At 38.9% G+C, this 26,224-nt stretch overlaps 1 protein-coding gene across 1 annotated transcript in view; it reads left to right on the top strand.

The window, feature by feature from the left end:
• LOC124711607 (poly [ADP-ribose] polymerase) overlaps positions 1-25,893 on the top strand; it is a 125,429-nt gene extending 99,536 nt beyond the window's left edge. Inside the window, 6 exon segments of the mRNA XM_047241770.1 lie at positions 1,893-2,099; positions 2,607-2,840; positions 3,629-3,748; positions 3,829-3,989; positions 16,110-16,289; positions 24,771-25,893. Coding sequence (XP_047097726.1) covers positions 1,893-2,099; positions 2,607-2,840; positions 3,629-3,748; positions 3,829-3,989; positions 16,110-16,289; positions 24,771-24,843 — 975 coding nt within the window. The 3' untranslated portion in view covers positions 24,844-25,893.
• The last annotated feature ends 331 nt before the right edge of the window (positions 25,894-26,224 follow it).

Below are 26,224 nucleotides of genomic sequence, written 5' to 3'. Positions count from 1 at the left end.
GCGGCAATTCAAATGTATACTTTTGTAATACAAATACAAAAATATGCAGTGTTGATGTTGTTGCCTCTTTCTTTTTCCTGAAATGCCGAGAAGTTCTACGCTCGTGTATAAAATCTTTACCATTCAAAGGATTGATATTTTTACAGCTCCGAGGAAAAGTATACTGTCACTTAGGGAAAAAGTGCATTTTTCACCATGGAAGTAGTGTATTTTCACGGGGGGAAAAGTATGTTTTTTATTTTTATAACCGGGGAAAATTTGGGATTTTTAATTATTTATTCTCTCTCTCTCTCTCTCTCTCTCTCTCTCTCTCTGCATATACACCCTGAATTTAAGATATGAACAATTTTTCAGGTTGGTGTGGTGATACCGCAGTAAGCTTAGTAAGAAAAAAAGGGAGTTAAGATAAAAATTAATGTAAATCATTTCTCTTAGTTTATTTTATTTCTCCTTGTACTATCAAAATTTTGGCAAAAGAGGGCACAAGTGCAGAATAGGTATAATGTTTACATTTTTAGGTGGATACCTTCATCAACAAAATATCTTGCTATTTTAATTAGCCACTTTAAAAAGAAAATAGGTATCTTACATTCACATGACAGGAAAAGCATTCCTGAAGAAGAGAAATTTGTTAACATCGAATATAGATGTAAGTGTTAGGAAGTCTTTTCTGAAAGTATTTGTCTGGAGTGTAGCCACATATGGAAGTGAAAATGGATGGTAAACAGTTTAGGCAAGAAGGAGAAAAGCCGCTTTTGAAATGTACTATATAAGGATGCTGAAGATTGGATGGGCAGATCGTGGAACTTATGAGGAGATACTGAACAGAACTGGGGAGAAAAGAAATTTGTGGCGTAACCTGACTAGAAGAAGGTATCAGTTGATAGGACACATTCTGAGACATCAGGGAATCACAAATTTATTATTGGAGGGAAGTGTGTGGAGGGGGTAAAACTGTAGACAGAGACCACAGGATAAATAAAGTAAGCAGATTCAGAAAAATGGAGGCTGCAGTAGTTATTCATTCATGAAGAGGCTGGCACAGGATAGAGTAGCATGGAGAGCTGCATCAAATCAGTCCTTGGACTGAAGAAAACAACAAGAACAAAAACATATATTCACAGTCATAGTAAGATACATAAGACAGTTCTCTCCCTTGGCGATGGCAGTTTCATTCTTAGATGTGTCTCTGCTCTCTGTAGCTAACCTCTTAATAACAGTATGTCTCATATTTGAAGGTGATGATGCTACCCTGTTCCTCAGTAGCCTATAAAAGTTTCTCCTACCAATTAAGTGGGGTTGCAGAAACCACTACCAGACTATAGGATCAAAACATGCAGTGTATAACTTCACTGGAGAAATCATTATGCATTATAAAATCTAACCATGAAGCCTGGTTAGAAATTAATTCTGCTTCCTCCATAAACATTGTATTGTATTATTTGTGGCTTATACTGTTGTATGAAGGTCAGCATGATGTTATCAGGATGCCAAAGGGAATTTGTAATTGTTGAGCCTTAATGACTACATTGCTGTTGTGAGATGTCATTTAATTAATAATTCTGATGAATTTAATAGTAAATATGCAGGTTTCTGGGCAGTAATGTGAGGGAATTCTTTCTTTCATGTGTTTGTGTGTACACACATTCTTACTTACAAATGTAGTGCATAGACTACCATTCATTTTGAAATGGTTTGAGTATTGACAAATTGTATACAAACGTAATTTTGCATTCACGGTAAAACACTAGTTATAATGTAGGTTCTTTGGTTGGGCAACTTCAGAGTGTCTGTCCATTTGTGTTAGCTTGTGTTATAAAGCATTTATGTGATGAAATAAGGCTTTAGTTTTTATGTAGCAGTACATTCATTTGAAATTGTGTGTCATTCAGTTGGATTTGGAGAAAATGCCTCTGGGGAAGCTAAGCAAGAAGCAGATACAAGCAGCCTACGGTGTGCTGAATGACCTACAAGAATTAGTGAAGAAGGGCGGTTCAGATTCACGCTTCATTGATGCGTCGAATCGCTTCTACACCCTGATCCCACATGACTTTGGTATTGACAATCCTCCAATAATCAGAACTGAAGAAGTTATTAAGGTATGTATATTCTGCCTTTATAGCTATATCTTTAGTAATGTTGTGTTTTGCCAGCAAATGCTGTTTCTGTTTATTGGATTCAAAAGTAATGTATTTATCAGTAAAATATATAATTTAGCATTGACTGCACAGGCATGCAACTGGTTTTTCTTTGTACTTTTTGAACTCATGTGTAAATGATGTGTAATAAAAGTATGTTCTTTTCAGTGCTGTTGTATTTACAATTATTACGCAAGTCTTTGCCTTCCATTACGTTAAACGGTTTTTTAAATTAAAGTAGGTTCTTTTCATTATTAAGTTTTGGTTTGTTGTGCCAGTGTTTGTTGCCTTTTCTGTATAATTTTCCAGTGAGGCCTAGAATAAAACTAATCATTTTGCCAATATATCAAGTTGTTAATTAATGTATTGTGGGTAGTAGTAGTGATTTGAATAAAACGAATATGTGGCCATACACTTAACCTTTAAACAGATTGACTCGGTGTTTATTATATTTTTTCCACTTTCCAGCAAAAAATTGAGCTTCTTGACAGTCTGATGGAAATTGAAATTGCCTACAGTATGCTAAGCAATGCAAACAAAACAGCTGAAGAAAATGTTCATCCTGTAGATAATTATTACAAACAGCTACATGCTGATATAGAAGTGCTTGATAAAAGCTGTGAAGAGTTCTGCCTATTGCAGAAATATGTGGAAAATACTCATGCTGAAACTCACAGGCAATATGAACTTGAAATTTTGGAGGTTGGTTAGTTAGCTGTATGTTCCATAGATCATTTGAACAATTCTTTTAGCAAAGTGATATTTAACAAGTCTAGAATTGTACACATAAGTGTTAGTGTAACACAAATATTACTTCTTAAATTTACTAAAACAACTACATTTAAAGAGAGGTTTATTTTAAATTTTTAAAATTTCCAACAAACAGAATTTCTGCATTTTATTTAATTATGTAAGAATTGTGCCTCAACTTGCTTGTAGGAAAAATTAGCTATGTTTGAGTGTGGAACTTTTCATAGGAATAGTTTGAAACACTTTCTTGTAGTTACAACAGCCCAAAGCACAGACAAAAAGTGATCCAAATGTTAACTTTCAGAACAAGTGGATTTCTTTCCAAGAGAAAAGTAGAAAGTGTTAGTGAAAATAAGGCTGTTCAAAAATTAAGCAGTAAAGTTTGCAAAAGTCAAGGAAGAGAGATAAGCTTTAGAAAAGGGGAAATAAACTACTACTAAGAGTTGAAGAGATTTGAAAATGTGAGAAATTAAATATGGCAGACATAGCTCCAGAGGAAATTAGGAGAGTTATTGTTCCATTTTCATCCATGTGAATAATTGAGTGTAGTTACTGTAATGGGACCAATCTCTGAACACTCATTAGGAGTTCTATAATATTTAGGAGCAGTAAATTTCTATGAGTGGTAGCATTTTATGTTTTGGTGTGAGCATATGTGGAAAGTTACTGGTTAGGAATAATGTTTTCTTCCTTTTCTCCTGTTCATGATTGACATTTGTCATTTGTATTTAATGCTAAAGGTATTCAAAGTGAAACGGCATGAGGAAGTGAAGAGGTATGCTCCATTCAAGAAATTGCCAAACCGAAAATTGTTGTGGCATGGTTCAAGGCTCACAAACTTTGCTGGAATTTTATCACAGGTTAGTTAAATTTCCTCTTGCCTTGTTCCTGCAAAGAATAAAAAGTTGCTTGCACTAGCAGTTTTAATTTTAATCGGCAGGGCTTGCGGATTGCCCCACCTGAAGCTCCAGTGACTGGGTACATGTTTGGGAAAGGTGTATACTTTGCTGACATGGTATCTAAGTCAGCAAACTATTGCTGCACATCAAAAACAAACCCTGTTGGCTTGTTGCTGTTGTGTGAAGTTGCCTTGGGAAATATGTAAGTAACTTTCCAAGATAATTTATACTGATGTTCACTTGTAGTTAGAGAGTTCAGAAAGCCTTGATGATTTTTGTGTGTGTGTGTGTGTGTGTGTGTGTGTGTGTGTGTGTGTGTGTGTGTGTGTGTGTGTGTGATCAATCAAGAAAGAAAAATGTGGGCTGAGAAGCTTCTGCAGCAGTAAGTTCTAAAAGCATAAGTAAAAATCTGAAGCAAAGGGCCTGGTAACAGTTCGTTTGAATTTATCATCATCAAATTACCATCTGTATTTTCTTCGAATTACTGACCTAGTGGGCATGGTGGTAAAACGCTGGACCTGCATCTGAGCAGACAGTGGTTTGAATCTCAGTCCAGCCATCAAGATTGGCTTTCCTAAATCTTTACAGCACTTGGCGGAATGGTTCCACTGACAAGGGCTGGGCCAGCTTCCTTCTCCAATTTGAGTTTCTGCTCGTCCAGTAACCTTGTTGCCAATGGGATGTTAACCTTAATTATCCTTCCTTCTTCAACAGTTCCTGTTACTTACAAGATTGCTGCATTTTGTTTTTCTTACTTAAAGAACCTTATTTTTTATGATAATGGGTTGATGGGCAAGTCAGAGTTGTCCTATGCAGATGAAATGAGCAAAGGAGAGCTGAAATGAGCAAAGGAGAGCAGTGCAGGAATTGCCACTCCCGACGAGCTTGTTGTTGCCTATCTCTGAACTGTTATGATATGTCTGTTACATTTTTGTGTTATGTGGATGACTGTGATGAGTTCATGAACAATATGGTGTTGGGTTTGTATTGTTATGGATAAAATGAAGGGGAAGGTGAAACTTGGTGCTGGTGTGTAGCGTAATCTTTTGAGAAGCAACAAGGGCATTTGAAGAGCACCAAGGGGGCCATGGAGTCTACCGTATTTACTCGAATCTAATCCACAGCTGAAAAATGACTCTATATCAAGGAAAAAAAATTTTCCCGAATCTAAGCCGCACCTGAAATTTGAGACCCAAAATTCAAGGGGAGAAAAAAGTTCTAGGCCGCACCTCCAAATCGAAACAGAGTTGGTCCATTGTAACATGAGACACAATTTAGGTCGAATGAATGACGATATAGCTACAGTAGTTTGGTTCGAGTTGTAAGCTTAGCAGTTAAGCTTTACCAGGTAGCCATTGCTGTGTGTCAGGCGCTCCGTCCATATTTATACGGGTACCCTTCCTTTTTCACGTGCTTCGTCTGGTTTGAATTGATTGCTTATTTTTCTTTGATCTGATAAGTGCCGTTCTCTTTGTTATAGGTGTTTACATCACTCTAAGTTGAAAATGCATTACTGTACTGTGTCGTGCATTGTTTGTTGCATTCTGATAATGAGTGTTTACGACCTGTCGCCGCTCGCGTCTGGCTAGCTTCTGTGCACGCTACCGCTGCTTACAATTAAAGAGAGAGGAATTGTCTCATTAGCGAAACACTGGCAAGAGACTGCTACTTGTTGTTACTTGCACTGTTGCTTTTTTTTGTTAACGAACAACAAGAACCAAATAGACTGGGTATGATAGATGATGTTCTGAATGAGAGTTTAGCAAAAAATTTTCTCCGTTTGAAAATCCTTGCAGACGCCTCTTTAGTACATTACATTCTGCACAGAAATTGGCCATCTTAGATTTAAAAATCTAGTCAATTGCCGTGCTTCATTTCTGACCTTATCACTATCAGGCATAAGAATAATACGAATATAAACATGACATGATATGTATATTCTTCTGCATTTGATGTTGTCTCACTCTAGTTTCATAGTTTATTAGGCAGACAGGATTTAAATGAGATACTAGCAAACACGAAAGAATACATGACAAAATGTTTATATTTGTATTATTCTCATGGTGAAGAGAATACTGCATGTGATTCACAATTCATAAAAGTTCCTATTAGCGACCATCTCTTCTCACAGGTAGGAAAAAATTCAGAAAGTAGAGTTGGCCATATTGACAAACATCCCAAACAGTCTTGCCAGTCGGATTTTCGTAGTACATTGAAATGCTATTACATTCAAAGATGAACAATACGGAATTTGTCTTTACTTCGTTGGATAATGTATGAAAATGCAGTGGTTGAAACTCAGGGCGGAGGAAAAAAGCTCTTCTCCCACTTTTTTTTTACTGGCGCAGAGGTTTTGGCGCCAGTATTTATCTTTGTGCCTGCAAAGCGTGCCTGTGTAGCACTACACATATTAGACGGCAGGAGTTTGTTGTGGCGGCACCTATCAGCATTTTTTCAGAATTTACGCTTACTTTGCACTAGATTCTAAGCCGCTGGCAGTTTTTTGGATTACAAAAACTGGAAAAAAAAGTCCGGCTTTGATTAGAGTAAATACGGTAATGTTGCCATACCACAGACTGTTCACAATCAGCAGTGTTACAACCTCTCACTTCATGAGACACTAGCTACTGTGAATAGGTTTTGAATTTAACCCAGAACATTGTCATAGAGATTGATGATGATGAACTTTATACTACCACACCTCCTTCCCTTGCCAGACAAATGTTGACAGTGAAAATTTTCCACTGCCAGGATTTGTACAGACATTCCTCAGAATAGGACGCTACTGCAAAGACATGCATTAGTGACCTCACCTATGGAGGCTGACTGTTGCACACCATGACTACAATGTTCATTAGTGACGAGAGGATTTACAGGTACCAGTTGATTTTGAAATTTAATTCTTTCATTCTTTCTGTCATGAGATGAATCATTTTACATCATTCTTGAGAAGATATAAATTTATTTAATTTACCACTGTATAATGCAAGTACGATATATAATGATACATGAAGGGTATGCCCTTCACTTTAACTTCTGTCAGTGGGAAACACATACTGTAATGATGTCTAAGAATATATCCTGATAGTGTACTGTTGTGCACAAAGTCAAAAACAGAGAAAAAGGTACTGTTTGTGAATCAGTTCAGATAGTGGATCTCTATTTGTATTTCAGTATTGTACCATAGTACTATCTGCAGACTTACGTTTCAATGTGTGGGTCTGCTGGCCACTGGGAAAAAAAGATGCTTTGTTCACTGCTACTTCTCCTTAAAATAGTTATCATCATTTACAGATACTCATCAGTCTGTTATTATTGATATTCAATCAAAACTCTTTTGCGTGAATTGCAAAGTAGCCTTTATATCACTGGTTCTTAATATGGCTCAAATGACTAGGCATTAAGATACTTAAAAATGAGATGTAAAACACCAAGCAATAGCTAAATTTTAATGTTACTGATTTTCCTGCTTGCTCCCATTGCCACAAAACTGGATATCTTTACTCTGTGTCTTGTTCATTAATGATAACAACAAGCAAGCATAAATATTTTTATCTCAGTCAGCGATGTATTATTTATGTTCTTATTGATATTTCACTTAATTGTGCAAATAATATTTCTTTCAATAATAGTATCTCATGAACACTTACCATAATTAATATTGCTTTTATACCATTCTTCTGATATCTTTTCATTGATATGATTTAGAATTATTTCTCTGTGGCACAGTCTTAACCAATATTTTGCAATTGTACTCACTGTAGATATTAGCACTATGGCTTTGTTATTAGCTGCTGTTGAGACTATTCCACATGTAAGCCTACTTTGATGATAGGTAGCGGAGGTGCTGAGTCGCAAATAGTCTCAACAAAAATACTGTCACAGTGAGGCCTTTTTCGAAAGTACACACACACACACACACACACACACACACACACACACACACACACACAAAAGCGCACGCACGCACACACAAGCACGCGTAACTCTCACATGCGACTGTTGTGTGGTTCAAAACCTTAAACATTGCTACAAAACCATGGTCAGGAGGTAATAAACCTTTATTTGCAACTGGTTGGCTGATCTTTCATACCATTCAAAACTTAATTTGCAAAGAAAATGTACCATTTACAACAACAAAACACAATGCTCACACAAGCATCTGTCAAGGGCAAAATGTCAAAGGCTTTGGAACGAAGACTGTACAGTACTCAAGTAGCAACAAACTGCTTTTGATGAGTGTGCTCCCTGCCGCCGTTGGATAAGCAGCTGCAGCAGCAAGTCGTATACTCTTAGCTCACATATTTGTTACATAGTTTAATTCTTAATTTCTTTGCATGTTTTTGGTATTTGCATTGTTTAATTCATAAATTTTGGGCGTATTATAGTATTTGAGAGTTGTAGCATCGCGTTTTAGTACCTGAATAGTGTAAAATCGCGTAGTCTCCTGCCGCCGAGCAGTGTGTCAGCAGTGCGCAAGTAGCAGCATTACTGCATTTAATAGGCAATCTTGTATTTTAATAACCGTTTAAATTTTGTGTCGAATTGTTTGTGCTCACTGTAGATTAGTTCAGACGTTCTTTGCACAACAGTTTTTAGCGTGGATAGGGACTGCAACTGCTGTGTTCGGATGCAGACTGAGTTGGCATCCCTTCACTCCCAGCTTCAGGCAGTGTTGGCTTCAGTCACACAGCTTGAGGCTGTTGCCAATGGGCATCGCTGTGGGGGTCCGGATGGGGGTTTGTCGGGGACGGCCAGCTCGTCCCACCCATCCCCCGATCGGACTAAGACTGTGGCTGCCCGGGATACTGCCCGCATTGAAGCTGACCCCTCACCCGTGGTAGAGTGGGAGGTCGTCTCAAGGTGTGGCAGGGGGCGAAAGACATTCCGGAGGGCTGAACGGAAGGCCTCTCCAGTTTGTCTGATGAACTGGTTTCAGGCTCTGTCTTAGGCTGATACTGATCTTCGGCCGGACATGGCTGCTTGTCCTGTTCCAGAGGTTGCCCCTCAGTCTGCAAGATCCGGGCAGTCGCAGAGGGTGGGCTTACTGGTAGTTGGGAGCTCCAACGTCGGGTGCGTAATGGGGCCCCTTAGGGATATGGCAGCAAGAGAGGGGAAGAAAACCAATGTGCACCCCGTGTTCATATCGGGGGGAGTCATTCCAGATGTGGAAAGGGTCCTTCCGGATGCCATGAAGGGTACAGGGTGCACCCATCTGCAGGTGGTCGCTCATGTCGGCACCAGTGATGTGTGTCGCTATGGATCAGAGGAAATCCTCTCTGGCTTCCGGCAGCTATCGGATTTGATGAAGACTGCCAGTCTCGCTAACGGGATGAAAGCAGAGCTCACCATCTGCAGCATTGTCGACAGGACTGACTGCGGACCTTTGGTACAGAGCAGAGGGGAGGGTCTGAATCAGAGGCTGAGACGGTTCTGCGACCGTGTGGGCTGCAGATTCCTCGACTAGCGCCATAGGGTGGTGGGGTTTCGGGTTCCGCTGGGTAGGTCAGGAGTCCACTACATGCAGCAAGCGGCTACACGGGTAGCAGGGGTTGTGTGGCGTGGACTGGGCGGTTTTTTAGGTTAGATGGCCTCGGGCAAGTACAGAAAGGGCAGCAGCCTCAAAGGGTGCGGGGCAAAGTCAGGACATGCGGAGGCCAAGCAGCAATCAGTATTGTAACTGTAAACTGTCGAAGCTGCTGTAGTAAAGTACCAGAACTTCAAGCGCTGATAGAAAGCACCGAAGCTGAAATCATTATAGGTACAGAAAGCTGGCTGAAGCCAGAGATAAATTCTGCCGAAATTTTTACAAAGGCTCAGACGGTGTTTAGAAAGGATAGATTGCACGCAACTGGTGGTGGTGTGTTTGTCGCCATTAGTAGTAGTTTATCCTGTTGTGAAGTAGAAGTGGATAGTTCCTGTGAATTATTATGGGTGGAGGTTACACTCAACAACCAAGCTAGGTTAATAATTTGCTCTTTTTATCGACCTCACGACTCAGCAGCATTAGTGGCAGAACAACTGAGAGAAAATTTGGAATACATTTCACATAAATTTTCTCAGCATGTTATAGTCTTAGGTGGAGATTTCAATTTACCAGATATAGACTGAGACACTCAGATGTTTAGGACGGGTGGTAGGGACAGAGCATCGAGTGACATTATACTGAGTGCACTATCCGAAAATTACCTCGAGCAATTAAATAGAGAACCGACTCATGGAGATAACATCTTGGACCTACCGATAACAAACAGACCCGAACTTTTTGACTCTGTAAGTGCAGAACAGGGAATCAGTGATCATAAGGCCGTTGCAGCATCCCTGAATATGGAAGTACATAGGAATATAAAAAAAGGGAGGAAGGTTTACCGTATTTACTCGAATCTAAGCCGCACCTGAAAAATGAAACTTGAAATCAAGGGAAAAAAAATTTCCCGAATCTAAGCCGCACCTGAATTTTGAGACTCGAAATTCAAGGGCAGAGAGAAGTTTTAGGCCGCACCTCCAAATCGAAACAAAGTTGGTCCATTGTAATATGAGACACAATTTAGTTCGAATGAATGACGATACAGCTACAGTAGTTTGGTTAGAGTCGTAAGCTTAGCAGTTAAGCTTTACCAGGTAGCCATTGCTATGCGTCGGGCGCTCCGTCCGCATTTATACAGGTACCCTTCCTTTTTCACGCGCTTCGTCTGGTTTGAATTGATTGCTTACTTTTCTTTGATATGATAAGTGCCGTTCTCTTTGTTATAGGTGTTAACGTCACTCTAAGCTGAAAATGCATTACTGTACTGTGTCCTGCATTGTTTGTCGCATTCTGATAATGAGTGTTTACGGCCTATCGCCGCTCGCGGCATGGCTTGCTTTTGTGTGCACGCTACCGCCGCGAGAGAGAGAGAGAGAGAGAGAGAGAGAGAGAGAGAGAGAGAGAGAGAGAAGAATCGTCACATTAGCGAAACAATAGCAAGAGACTGCTATTTGTTGTTAGTTACACTGCTGCTTTCTATTATAATGATCAACAAGAACCAAATAATAGACTGCGTATGACAGATGGTGTTCTGAACGAGAGTTTAGCGAAAATTTTTCTCCGTTTGAAAATCTTTGCAGACACCTCTTTAGTACATTACATTCTGCATAGAAATTAGTCATCTTAGATTTAAAAATCTAGTCAAGTGCCGTGCTTCATTTCTGACTGTATCACTATTAGGCATAAGAATAATACGAATATAAACATGACATGGTATGTATATTCTTCCGCGTTTGCTGTTGTCTGACACTAGTTTCGTAGTTTATTAGGCACACAGGACTTAAATGACATAGCAGCAAACACGAAAGAATACATGGCAAAATGTTTATATTCGTATTAATCTTATGGTGAAGAGAATACTGCATGTGATTCACAATTCATAAAAGTTCCTATTAGCAACCATCTCTTCTCACAGGTAGGAAAAAATTCAGAACGTAGAGTTGGCCATATTGACAAACATCCCAAACAGTCTTGCCAGTCGGATTTTCGTAGCCCATTGAAATTCTGTTACATTCGAAGGTGAACAATACGGAATTTGTATTTACTTCGTTGGATAATGTATGAAAATGCAGTGGTCGAAACTCGGGGTGGAGAAAAAAGCTCGTCTTCCACCGTTTTTTAATTTATTTACTGACGCAGAGGTTTTGGCGCCAGTATTTATCTTTGTGCTAGCAAAGCATGCCTGTGTAGCGCTACATATATTCGACGGCAGAAGTTAGTTGTGGCGGCACCTACCAACATTTTTCAGAACTTCCGCTTACTTTGCACTCAATTCTAAGCCGCAGGCGGTTTTTTGGATTACAAAAACCGGAAAAAAAGTGCGGCTTAGATTCGAGTAAATACGGTATCTGTTTAGCAAGAGTAATAGAAGGCAGATTTCAGACTACCTAACGGATCAAAACGAAAATTTCTGTTCCGACAGTGACAATGTTGAGTGTTCATGGAAAAAGTTCAAGGCAATCGTAAAATGCGTTTTAGACAGGTACGTGCTGAGTAAAACTGTGAGGGACAGGAAAAACCCACCGTGGTTCAACAACAAAGTTAGGAAACTACTGCGAAAGCAAAGAGAGCTTCACTGCAAGTTTAAACACAGCCAAAACCTCTCAGACAAACAGAAGCTAAACGATGTCAAAGTTAGGGTAAGGAGGGCTATGCGTGAAGCGTTCAGTGAATTCGAAAGCAAAATTCTATGTACCGACTTGACAGAAAATCCTAGGAAGTTCTGGTCTTAAGTTAAATCAGTAAGTGGCTCGAAACAGCATATCCAGGCACTCCGGGATGATGATGGCATTGAAACAGAGGATGACACGAGTAAAGCTGCAATAGTAAACGCCTTTCTCCAAAGCTGTTTCGCAGAGGAAGACCGCACTGCAGTTCCTTCTCTAAATCCTCGCACAAACGAAAAAATGGCTGACATCGAAATAAGTGTCCAAGGAATAGAAAAGCAACTGGAATCACTCAACAGTGGAAAGTCCACTGGACCTGACGGGATACCAATTCGATTCTACCCAGAGTACGCGAAAGAACTTACCCCCTTCTAACAGCCGTGTACCGCAAGTCTCTAGAGGAACGGAAGGTTCCAAATGATTGGAAAAGAGCACAGGTAGCCCCAGTCTTCAAGTCGTCGAGCAGATGCGCAAAACTATAGACCAATATCTCTGACGTCGATCTGTTGTAGAATTTTAGAACATGTTTTTTGCTCGCGTATCATGTCGTTTTTGGAAACCCAGAATATACTCTGTAGGAATCAACATGGATTCCGGAAACAGCGATAGTGAGAGACCCAACTCGCTTTATTTGTTCATGGGACCCAGAAAATATTAGATACAGGCTCCCAGGTAGATGCTATTTTCCTTGACTTCCGGAAGGCGTTCGATACAGTTCCGCACTGTCGCCTGATGAACAAAGTAAGAGCCTACGAAATATCAGACCAGCTGTGTGGCTGCATTGAAGAGTTTTTAGCAAACAGAACACAGCATGTTGTTATCAATGGAGAGATGTCTACAGACGTTAAAGTAACCTCTGGCGTGCCACAGGGGAGTGTTATGGGACCATTGCTTTTCACAATATATATAAATGACCTAGTAGATAGTGTCGGAAGTTCCATGCGGCTTTTTGCGGATGATGCTGTATTATACAGAGAAGTTGCAGCATTAGAAAATTGTAGCGAAATGCAGGAAGATCTGCAGCGGATAGGCACTTGGTGCAGGGAGTGGCAACTGACCCTTAACATAGACAAATGTAATGTATTGCGAATACACAGAAAGAAGGATCCTTTATTGTATGATTATATGATAGCGGAACGCACACTGGTAGCAGTTACTTCTGTAAAATATCTGGGAGTATGCGTGTGGAACGATTTGAAGTGGAATGATCATATAAAATTAATTGTTGGCAAGGCGGGTACCAGGTTGAGATTCATTGGGAGAGTCCTTAGAAAATGTAGTCCATGAACAAAGGAGGTGGCTTACAAAACACTCGTTCGACCTATACTTGAGTATTGCTCATCAGTGTGGGATCCGTACCAGATCGGTTTGACGGAGGAGATAGAGAAGTTCCAAAGAAGAGCGGCGCGTTTCGTCACAGGGTTGTTTGGTAACCGTGATAGCGTTACGGAGATGTTTAGCAAACTCAAGTGCCAGACTCTGCAAGAGAGGCGCTCTGCATCGCGGTGTAGCTTGCTCACCAGGTTTCGAGAGGGTGCGTTTCTGGATGAGGTATCGAATGTATTGCTTCCCCCTACTTATACCTCCCGAGGAGATCACGAATGTAAAATTAGAGATATTCGAGCGCATGGAGGCTTTCAGACAGTCGTTCTTCCCACCAACCATATGCGACTGGAACAGAAAAGGGAGGTAATGACAGTGGCACGTAAAGTGCCTTCCACCACACACCGTTGGGTGGCTTGCGGAGTATAGATGTAGATGTAGTTTGACATCACGACAGTTTTCATTTCTAATAGGTTGCGGAAAAATATTGTGAATGGTGGTTTGAGAAATATAACTTTTTCATTTTATGCAGTATGAATGATGTTGAGCGTGAGAATGTGCGATGAATTTCTTAAATCTCGGAGTTTTTCTCTCTTTCAAAACTTCACTTATCGAGGCCAGCCACCTAAAAAAATTTTGGGCCCAGAAGACGAGCCATTTATGCCATTATTTAAAATTTTAGTTGCACTTTAGTGTTTGATGTATCTTAAAGCTTAGCTTTCCTTGTAGTTATACTGCATGAATATTAATTTCTTGTTTGTGTGTTTGCACTACTTAACGGTGATGTTGCTATGGCTGACTAATTGTATGTCCGTTGCTTGTAACATTTGTTCTCATTGACCACAGAGATTGACACGAGCTATGATTGGCAGACAAAAACGCAGTGCAGTCTAGATTTCAGTGCTTCAGAAGCTACTGTGCGAGATTTGGAGGGATTCGTATTTATACTTTCTTAACATGAAAATATGCTGTATACATGTTTTTGCACATCAAAGATCTTTCCAGGACGTGTAGTATTTTGCTGGGTTTCATTTCCAAAGGTCTGGGAAGTTCTGTGCTAGTGTATAAAAACTGTACCAGTCAAAGGATTGACAGATTTTGCAGCTCAGAGGGAAAGTATGTTGTCACTTAACATGGGAAAATTGTATAATCACCTGAGAAACAGTGTATTTTTAACCGGCAAGTCTAGGAAATTCTTTTCCTATCCTTGCACGTATATACACCCTGCTATATTTCTCTTTTTAATAGCATCCTTCTACTTCCGTGTGTATCCAAAATATATCGTGATATTAATTTTAATCTGTCCTTCCAATGTTTTACATGGGAAAAATTTTGAAGGGAGGAACCTTTGTTTTTGTTTCTTATAAACATTATTTTCTTGTTTAAGTGCCAGGATAATCAATTGCGACTTGCCTGAGTGTCCACGCACCTCAAAAGAACTATTCAGACTGTAAAGAACCACAAAAAAGGTGACACAGCCACTTTCACCCTACATTTAACAATAGTAAGCAAAAGTCTAAGCCTCTTCAGGTGACACTTCCTGGCTAACACTTTCTGCAATAAATTCGAACACTCACCTTTGATTTCCCCCTTCAGTAGTTAATAGCACTGTTTGTGGCTCATCTTAATGGTTTCTTGATGCTGCAAAAATATGCAATGAAATTAGGTGAGAATCTTTACAGAATTTTGGGCTAGTTGTGCTATACTAAATTTCAAGACTTCCACTGATGCAAAGAATAGTGCAAGCCTCTATTATAAAATGCAAGTGAATTGTAACTATGCAAGCTGCATACAGCCAGTCCCCAAAATAGTCAGATAACACTCTTCACAGTGAAGTGTTCTAGGCCACACCACTATTCAAGAATATTGGGTCACTAATTGTACTCTGATTAAATAAACTAACTGTGTTATTAACACTTGCAACAATTTCAAATTGTCGTGGTGAACCGTCATGACGTCAAGTAATGACTTAGTTACACTTCTAATATAATCTTTGCCATTCAGGATGCTGCTTGGCTAGAACAGTCATCACCACCAAATTAGCGGTGTCATTTCCACCCCTTGCTCTTTTCTACAATAGGAGCACAACCTATTGATAGGAACAGGAAAAAATCATTTCATTTCATGGCCAAGTTCGTTGTTACTTTTTGCCAAATTTGATTGTGTTTTCGTTCTAATTTTTGGTGCTATTCATATCGTCAAATCAAAGTTTGTCATGCAGAAAATGGATTGTGAATTGAAGATCATATCCAAGCACACAGCCTTGAAGAGATTAAAACCAAAATAAAGTTTCAATATTCAGTAACTATCAGTTATGAATATTAATAAATTGCTTTACTTATTTTTACAATATGTTTATACATTGCAAAATTGCAAATTTCACAGTATATCATAGTCACAGATTTCATGTTATTTGCTGAAAACTTCTAAATTAGGATTATTTTATGCATTATTGTTTTTGCAAAATTTTCCTGTCCCTACTTATAAAAATAACCAAACGTTTTACAGTGACAAAATTCTTTTACTCCTAAATTGGTCTGTAAATTATTTCCGCAATGAACTGAGATGACAGATTTGCCCCTAACATCTACCTCAGAATTTGGCACGTTACAGAGCCCGTTTTGCTTATTCTTGCTTCTTCAAAATAGGTATTTGTGTTTTAATGAAAAAGTTACTTTTCCTGACTTTCAGAGCCTATAAAGTATTACGGTCCTACTGTATTATGATAATCAACGTGGAATCCAAAATTTGTCGTCTTGTTCACTTTCAGCATATGCTAGTATACCAATGGTCATATGTTTTATAGGTACGAAAGAACGCAGGTTGATTATATAGAGAAACTTCCTCCTGGCAAACACAGCACATTGGGTTTGGGGCGCACTGAGCCAAATCCAAAAGAAGTGCATGTAAGATCTGATGGTGTCATCGTCCCTGTTGGGAAGGGAGTCCCAACTGCTCGGAAGAATGTTTCATTGTTGTACAATGAGTATCCTTTGCAATGTAATGGTTTTAATCCTTTAATAATTACTTGTTGTGTATTTCTCAAGGTACATCTTCTGTGCTACAGAGGTAAGTATTTCATACAATACTGTAGAGATAAGTGTTTTACACACACTATCAAGTGGGAATACATCATGCTCTTATAGTCATACAGGGGGTCCAGAAAAATGTAAGACTCTCTTTGATAGTCAATATTAATGGAATAAAACTCTTGCACGGGGCAGGAGGTAGGGGAGCAAGGGTAGGAAGATTTTGTGCATTCAAAGTGACTTCCATTAACAGCTGAATGACATCTGTTCCGCTGAACTGTTGACTGAAATATGGCTGTCAGTGTTGCCGGTGCAGTAGCTGCACATGACACCTCAGTGGTTTATCATAGCTCGTTCATTGATGGCTTCTGGTGATAAACTTCATTTTTCAAAATCCACCGTAGCTAGAAGTGAAGATATTTGTAGGGCCTGGGGACCGTGGTGAGTACTCAGCAGCTCCTCTTCGACCTTTCCGTCATCCAAGTAGATTTTCATCCAAGTAGGCTCTGACTTGTGTGGTTGTGAGACGGAGCGCCATCTTGTTGTGGGTAAAATCTTTCATTTCCAGACACCTCTCGGACGGCAGGTAAGATCAGAGTTTGCAGCATATCAAGATACACCAGTTATGGTAAACTGTGCAATTTTATTTATTTATTTACACGAAAAGTTTTGTAGGACCAAATTGAGGAGCAAATCTCCAAAGTCATGGAACGTGTCAGTACATGTAATTAAGACATAAAAGTAATAACAGATATAATAAAATGTTTACGAGTCTGAAAAAAGTCAGTCCGTAAGTTTAAGTAAAATCAATTAACAATGTAACAAGAATCAGCTTAATTTTTCAAGGAACTCCTTGATGGAATAGAAAGTGACTCATGAGGGTCATTTTCAATTTCAAAGAGCATGGATTACTGCTAAGATTTTTTAATTAGGCTTATTGAAAATGGATGCAGCAGTATACTGCACACTTTTCTGCACAAGAGTTAAGTAAGTCAGATCCAAATGCAGGTTTTGTTGAATTGTAAAAACTGAGTCCTACTGTGATTTAGCATTTGTTTATTTTCTACAAGCCATGAACTTAGGTCATAAACTGCACTATTCAAAACCGAGCCAATGTTGCACATAACATCCTTTACTACCAAGCTAGTGTCATCACCAAACAGAAATACTTTAGTTACCCATAATATTAGAGGGCATATCATTTATATAAATAAGGAACAGGAGTGGCCCCAACACTGATCCCTGGGGCACCCCCTGCTTGACTGTACCCCACTCAGACCCCACACCACAGCCATTCTCAACATTGTGAATAATGACATTTTGCTGTCTGTTGCTAAAGTAAGAGATGAACCAATTGTGAGCTACTCCCCGTATTCCGTAATGGTCCATCTTCTGGAGCAATATTTTGTGATCAACACACTCGAACACCTTAGTTAAATCAAAAAATATGCATAGCATTCAAAACATTTTGTTCACCCCTTCCAGTACCTCACAGAGAAAAGAGAATATAGCATTTTCAATTGTTGAAAGACTTCTAAAGCCAAAATGTACATTTGATAGCAAATCGTGCAATACCAAATGATCAATTATCCTTACATACGCTGCCTTTTCAATAACCTTAGCAAATACTGATGGTATAGTAATAGGTCTAAAATTATCTACATTATCCCTGTCTCCCTTTTTATAAAGTGGCTTTACTACTGAGTACTTTAATCATTCAGGAAACTGACCATAGCTAAAGGAAAAATTACAAATATGGCTAAATACATGGCTAACATGTGCAGCACAGTACTTTAATGTTCTGCTAGGCACTCCATCATATCTATGAGAGTCTTCAGTGATTTAGTTATTGACTCAATATTTCCCTTGTATGCATCACAGAAGAGTATTTCAGACATCAGCCTTGGAAAGGCATTTGACAAAGAAGTTATACGATTCCCTGTAGATACTAAAGTTTTATTGAATCACCAGCAGTGCTCAGATAATGATTGTTAAATACTGTACTTATATCTGATTTATAAGTAACAGAAATATTTTTATTAGAACTGACTTCATATCGTTGACCTTGTGCTGCTGACCAGACACTTCCTTATGGTTTTAATTTTATCCTGTGAATTAGCTATTCTATTTGCATACCACATTTCCTCTGTCTTCCTAATAACATTTTTAAGCACCTTACAATACTGTTTGTAATGGACTACTGTAGCTTGATTGTGACTATTTCTGCTAGTACCCCTTTCAGAACGTTCTAATGGGAAGCAACTCTCGAAGAGCATGAGAAGTGTGTTAAGGAAAGGATTATATTTATCACCTACGTTATCAGCACTATAAACATCCTGCCACTCTTATTCCTTGACAAGGTATAAAATACTCTAATGCTGTTGGATTGGCTGTGCTACTGTTCCCTTCCACCCTAGTTGGGAAGAAGGAAAACAAAAAATCTGCATCAGATCATATGAATTTTTGTGATCTACCAACATCCTTTTTCTTGCACAGTCATATGCAAAATTAATATTGAAGTCACCACATATAACTAATTTCTGGTACTTCCTATAAAGTGAATCAAGAACCCTCTGTAGCTTGAGCAGAAATGTTCTGAAGTCAGAGTTGTGGGGCCTATAAACAACAACAGTTAGAAGTTTAGTTTCATTAAATTCAACTGCCTCTGCACAAGATTCAAATATCTGTTCAGTGCAGTGCCGTGATGTATCTATGGATTCAAATAGAATACTGTTTTTTACATACATAGCCACTCCCCCACCATGCATGGAACTCCTTGAAAAACAAGCAGCAATGACAGACCACATCACACATTAACACCTGGTAGATTAACCCGTTTGTCTATGTGAATGTGAGGATTTTCAGAAGCTCAGTACTCGTAGTTGTGATGGTTTTCAGTGATGTTCAGTTTGAAGTGCGCCCCATTGGTCCAGATAACTATCTCCGCAAACTATTCATCCTTGTGTAGCGTGCTTTCAGACCATTTGCAGTACTCATCGTTTATCTGGGTTGTCTTTGTTTGTGGTGTGCAATGATCACAGAGTGCACACTTTCCACTTTGCAGCCTACAGAATATGTCATGCATTTGATTGACTTAACCCCACTTTCACGTGCACCCTGCTTCTTAGATTCTTGAGGTGACCTAATAAAATGTTGCAACACAGCATGGCTGGTAGCTGGACTTGAATTTTTTGGTTGGCCAGACCTTTACATATGCACGTCCTGAACAGCAATGTTGACCATGCCTGGATCTACGGGTGGGCCAAACCAGGCTATCTGCCCCAAGTGGCATTTCAGGGGGTGCCAAAGTCATGTTCTTGAAGGAAAAACCTTGTTTCACAGAGCACCTATCATCCTGCACACATTGGTGTATCGACTACTCATATTATTTGGAACACATTCTATGTTGATTTCTGACCGAACCATGAGTTGATTTTTGAATGCATGCATAGTGTACATGATGTGTCTACCAGGGGCATCTCCATTGCGTCAAGAAATAAAAAATCTTTCCCGCAAACAAAAGGGGATGGAGCTATATGAACAGAGACGAATAAAACCAGAGAGATGAATACCATTGCGGGGAAACAAATCCTGCCTCCATTTATCTGGGCAGCAACCTGCAGCAGAACTGACACTGTCACAGGGATCGCTGATTTCTTCTAGTGTTGTATGGGTCGTAATCAAAATCCGTGATGGACCAGGATTAGTCACTTCACTTATTTCAAAAGAAGAAAAGAAAACAATGAGCAACACACAACACAAAGCATTCGGGGATGGCTACTGCATAATTTCTTGTTAAGTTAGCAGACACAGTTCAGACCCAACCTCAAGCAGTATTTGATGCAGCTACAGTTCAAAACATCCGCCACCTAACTTGCCACATTAAAACTGTCCACATTATACCATCTTTCAAGCTTTAGCTAACAGACATACGTGTTTCTTATAGAATGATAGGTCCCATGGCCGAGTGCTGACTTGAGTTAAGTAATGTGTATTTTCAACAGACCATTCTGCAGTTGACATTGCACCAGATCATTGAGCACAGTGATACATTGTTGCATTCGTACACTTTATTTTGCAAATAGGTTCTTGCGCACATTATCTTTCCAAATTGAGCTTTGCCAGATGATGTACAATGCCAGTAATGGCTTACATTTTTGATACTGTATGCAGAAAATAAAGTCATTTCAAACTATCTCTGATAAATAGCTCATCTGGATACAATAATTAGTTGTGAAACAGTGTCTATTAAGTAATTCTGTGTTTTCATTATGATACAGAATTCACATCTATTTCACATTTCTCACAAAACGCGAATTTTTCTGGTCTGTATTTTTGAACACACCTCGTACATGTTATGTCATTGAAATTCTCGTGGAAGCGTCTTTCAAATGCCACAAAAAAAAGTATATAGCTCCATTAGAAAAAAAAAAACACTTGGTGTCGTAATTCGGTGACTATAAATGTTAAAAATTTCTTGTGAATGTCAGGGAATTCACCATATTTTCCACCATAACATGGTGAAAACTGCACTTGCATACATTTATTCATTCTGGGTTTACTTAGGATGGGCTGTCTTGACTGCCTGTATATATGATAACAAGTAGTCCTTCTCGATATCATCACTGCTTGCTTCTTCCTTGGCCATCTGTTTCCTGCTGTATGAGGTGCATTCAAGTTCTAAGGCCTCCGATTTTTTTTTTTTTTTTTCCTAATTAACTACTCACCCGAAATCGATGAAACTGGCGTTACTTCTCGTCTTAATCGCCCTGCAGATGTACACATTTTTCACAACGCTGATGCCATGATTCCATGGCAACGGCGAAGGCTTCGTTAGGAGCCTGTTTTGACCACTGCAAAATCGCTGAGGCAATAGCAGCACGGCTGGTGAATGTGCGGCCACGGAGAGTGTCTTTCATTGTTGGAAAAAGCCAAAAGTCACTAGGAGCCAGGTCAGGTGAGTAGGGAGCATGAGGAATCACTTCAAAGTTATCATGAAGAAACTGTTGCGTAACGTTAGCTCGATGTGCGGGTGCGTTGTCTTGGTGAAACAGCACACACGCAGCCCTTCCCGGGCGTTTTTGTTGCAGTGCAGGAAGGAATTTGTTCTTCAAAACATTTTCGTGGGATGCACCTGTTACCGTAGTGCCCTTTGGAAGGCAATGGGTAAGGATTACGCCCTCGCTGTCCGAGAACATGGACACCATCATTTTTTTCAGCACTGGCGGTTACCCGAATCTGTGTGCTTTCATTGAGCTGACTGGCGCTTTGTTTCTGGATTGAAAAATGGCACCCACGTCTCATCCATTGTCACATCCGATGAAAAGAAAGTCCCAGTCATGCTGTCGTTGCGCGTCAACATTGCTTGCCAACATGCCACACGGGCAGCCATGTGGTCGTCCGTCAGCATTCGTGGCACCCACCTGGATGACACTTTTCGCATTTTCAGGTCGTCATGCAGGATTGTGTGCACAGAACCCACAGAAATGCCAACTCTGGAGGCGATCTGTTCAACAGTCATTCGGCGATCCCCCAAAACAATTCTCTCCACTTTCTCGATCATGTCGTCAGACCGGCTTGTGCGAGCCCGAGGTTGTTTCGGTTTGTTGTCACACGATGTTCTGCCCTCATTAAACTGTCGCCCACGAACGCACTTTCGACGCGTCCATAACTCCATCACCACATGTCTCCTTCAACTGTCGATGAATTTCAATTGGTTTCACACCACGCAAATCCAGAAAACGAATGGTTGCACGCTGTTCAAGTAAGGAAAACTTCACCATTTTAAGTATTTGAATCAGTTCTCGTTCTCGCTGCTGGCGGTAAATTTCCATCTGCTGTACGGTGCTGCCATCTCTGGGAGGTATTGACAATGAACGCGGCCTCATTTTAAAACAATGCGCATGTTTCTATTTCTTTCCAGTCCGGAGAAAAAAAATCGGAGGCCTTAGAACTTGAAAGCACCTCATATGTAGTCGTGTCATGCTACTCTTGCCACAATCTGCACTGTGCTGTTCTTTCCTTATTGTTACAGCAGTTTTCTTAAGTACTTTCAATGCAGTTGTTGTCCTCTTAACAATGTCAGGAGGTTGATCTGTTTGTTTCGAAGACTAGCAATTATACAAAGAGCAAAAGTAGCTGAACTTAATTGGTTGAGCAGGTCAGTAATATGTTTCTTCCAGTTCAAGGTGTCATCAGGATGTCATTGCTCTTCAGGTACCATCATTACTTCAGATCCCTTTCTGTAGTATTTTTCGTTCAGTTATTCTGACCTGTTGTTTATAGGGGGGAAGGGGGGGGGGGGGTACTCCAATATATCTGTCAATTCTCAAACATATCTTTTAAAGTGATTTCTATGTGTTGAATTGCTTGCCCTCACATATTGTTCCATGGATTGCTGCTGTCATGGTGGTCAGTTAATTGTATGAGCCTCCAGGGTGGTGCTAAAAAGGTGAGCATATCAATGAGTTCTGTCTTTGGTGGCAGAGTTTGTTTGGCAGACACAGGAAGCTTGAGTGGAGGGCTGGTGAGTGTCACCCGTGTTCTGCAGTTATAATCTGTGGTCATAACTCATGTAACCACCCTGCAGTGTTGTCTTTCGTAGGATGGCAATCTCAGTGTAACTGGTGAAGTAATGAAGATGGTACAAACTTCTGCAAAAAAAAAAAAAGAGAGAGAGAGAGAGAGCCTGAAAGTTGTGATAACATGATGATGCTGTGGATTGCTATAAGAAGAAAAAGTAATTAGTGAGGACCATCTGAGGTACCTGGCACACCTTAGCTGTATTAGGCTTGTTCATGTATAAACAAACATGGCAGAGTTAAAATTCTTAACTGCCTGTGAGATGTCCTTGGATCTTGCATTATCAAATAAAATCAAACACAGTGGGCTGGTTGATAATAGTAGCATCTTACCTGACAAATTATTACAGGAGGATAGCCCTCCTGAAGACGCATTCACTAAAATATGAAGAGTTACAGGGATGAGACACAGTTGTCAAAGTGCATTTGTCATTGTAAGAAGAGATATTTGATAGTTGTTCCCATTCTATATATGCGGAGGACTTACTTGTATTAGAAATGAAGTCAATGAATGGGTTAAAAAATGGCAAGATGCCACAACTGGACAAATCATGTAACGTGGAAATACTTAAGATGAATAGTGAATATCTCATTGCAGTTGAAAGGCTTAAAACTTTTGATGATTTTAACCATAGATTTATGTCTTGAAGACAGAATAGGTGCAAAATCTGTTGTGTTATGGAACTAATGGTAGGATGAAGGATTTACCGAAGTATGAAACCTAATGTAAAGATGAATGGACCTTGAGAAGACTGCTGCCTACATTTTGATGTCCATTTTGCCAGTTGTAATCTTACCCTCCCACACATCACTATTAAAATTCTCTCCCTTTGCGCAAATTTTGTAAGTTCCAAGAGGCGTAAGATATACAAAAAAATAACTTTTTACTCATCATTTTTCTGGTTGTTGTTGTCTATGGCTCAGTCTTGTCTAGTACATTCTTGCAGCTGAAATTTCAATTTTGTAGGTTCGTGATGACTAAATAACTGAAGAAGATTTGCTTGTATTGTTCTTGAATTTTATTCTTTGTCACATCTTTCAACATCACACCGTTTTTACGTTTTCCACATTTATAAAAATTACATTGTTGGTGACAAACTTAGGTAAAGTCTACTTCCATCAGAGGCATGCTCACCACTACCTACATTCTGCAGTACATTATTCCAAAGAGTTTACAGACTTTCTTTACCAAAGAATAATCTTCACTAAAGTATGTTATTATTTTGTTAATCAATTTAGAATTTAATAATTAGCATTAGATTGTGCAATTAATAATATGAATTAAGTATGCCACAAATTTTGTAATTTCAAATATTTTTAAAAGAATATTTTTAATTCTTAGTATTATTGATTGTCACACATTAATTTCTTTTTTATACATTTTAGCCTGAAATATACATCGTATACAAAATCATATGAATTCTTTAAGTGAAACAGCTGAGATAACTTCAGCCTATGCAAGAATCGATAGTATACATGGTATTGGTTATTTCTATATAAAAAAAATGTGATGTTAGAGCAGGGTGACTCATTATACAGTCTTTTCAGAATATGAACATTGGTTGTATACACATTAGTCTGTCCATTTCTTTGAAACCCCCATAGTAATATATAGTGCCAGAAACTTGACCATACCAAATTCACCTTACCAGTTAGTGCTACAAATAATAGTGGGAAGCTCATGTGCCAGATGTAGAGTGCATATGAAGGAAAGAAAATTCTTGAAAAACATTAACGTTGTAACACATCGATGCCAAAAAGTACTTAAAACAATTTATCTCCTATCATTTGTAAGTCCTGTGTAGTATAGTAGATTGCAATTGCTGTTTATTATTTTCTTCCTTAACAACTTTTCAGATACATTGTATATGATGTTGGGCAAGTAAACATTCAGTATTTGATGAAAGTTAACTTCAAGTACAAGTTTTAAATTTCCTATGACTGCACCTAATGAAATATGTGATATACCTCCTATACGAAGGATGACGAATGGTATTGTTACTATTTTTATATGTACATCTTGTTATATTACTTTAGCACGTTTATATAGTTGTTCCATTTGCTTAGTCCTCCAGTCTCAGTGATAGGCATTGGAACTGCAGCTATGTAAGAATATACAATTTATCATTTAAGACTGAATATAATGCCCGAGTCCTTTGCTGATTTTATACATGCAGTGTGGTTTCTCACACTTAATATTTGTTTGAATTTTACACGAAATGATGGTGTCACCTGATTTGCTGAAAATTAAAACAGCATGGAGCTCACTTTTCACATACACTTTTGAAGTTATGTATTCTAAAACGAGAGATTTATGTAAACATAAGATTACAGTGTCAGTGGTGTAGATGTAAAAGCAGTTTCAACAAAATTGTAAGATGTTTATCAGTTTTAAATCTGATGGAAAAGCTTCCTGTACATGCTGTTATTCTTGCACTTTGTTTGATGCAAACAATTTGTATGATGATCTGATATCACAGATGTTTAAGATATTTGATTCTGTGTAAAATATTGTGTGTTATGTTTAAAAGCATTGATTGCTTGTTGTCACATGGTCTTATTAGAAATATTACTTTTCTGAAAATCAGAATATCCAGTATGGTGTAACTGTCATTTTAAACTACAGATTTTGGAATAATTTGTAAATGAATACTGGGTTTTTGACTATTCTGCCAAAAAGATTAAATAAATTAAGGATGCCAATGTTTTCTTTAAATTTTCTGTTAATATTGTCTTGGTCTGAGCAGTTAGATGAAAAACAGTTTTAGCCAAGTAAAATTTTCTGTACGCAATTTAATTCAGTAATTTATTAGAGTTACATTATTTTAAAGGTATGTCACAGGCAAACAGATATGTATCAATATTTGATCCGCATGTGAAGAGGACTGATATTTTTGTAGCATTTTTACCTGAATGTTTTACAGTGTAATGTTCACCATCTGTGTAGTTAAAAACTGAATAAAGCAATTAAAAAAGTAAATTATGATAACAGAAGGTAAAGTTACTATCTGCAACAATTTTTATCTCCCCTCCCATCCCTCCATATTTGCCACTTCTCAAGTTGGCACCTATGCTGTGGATAGTGTCAAAATGGTAAACCCACTTTATAACTAAGTGGTTCATAGCAACATTTTCAATTTTGTTTATGTGCTTCAGCTTTTGACAATGCCTTCAAAGGTAATTAACACAGGAAAATGAGAGGGCAGAAAACACACACACACACACACACACACACACACACACACACACACACACACACACACACACACACACGAGACAGCCAAACTGCAGTTTCATTATCGTGTGTGTGT

Source organism: Schistocerca piceifrons, chromosome 8 (genome assembly GCF_021461385.2).
Source record: "Schistocerca piceifrons isolate TAMUIC-IGC-003096 chromosome 8, iqSchPice1.1, whole genome shotgun sequence".
Taxonomy (NCBI): domain Eukaryota; kingdom Metazoa; phylum Arthropoda; class Insecta; order Orthoptera; family Acrididae; genus Schistocerca; species Schistocerca piceifrons.
The sequence above is the reverse complement of the archived record's forward strand: the minus strand, read 5'-3'. Positions and strand labels throughout refer to the sequence as shown.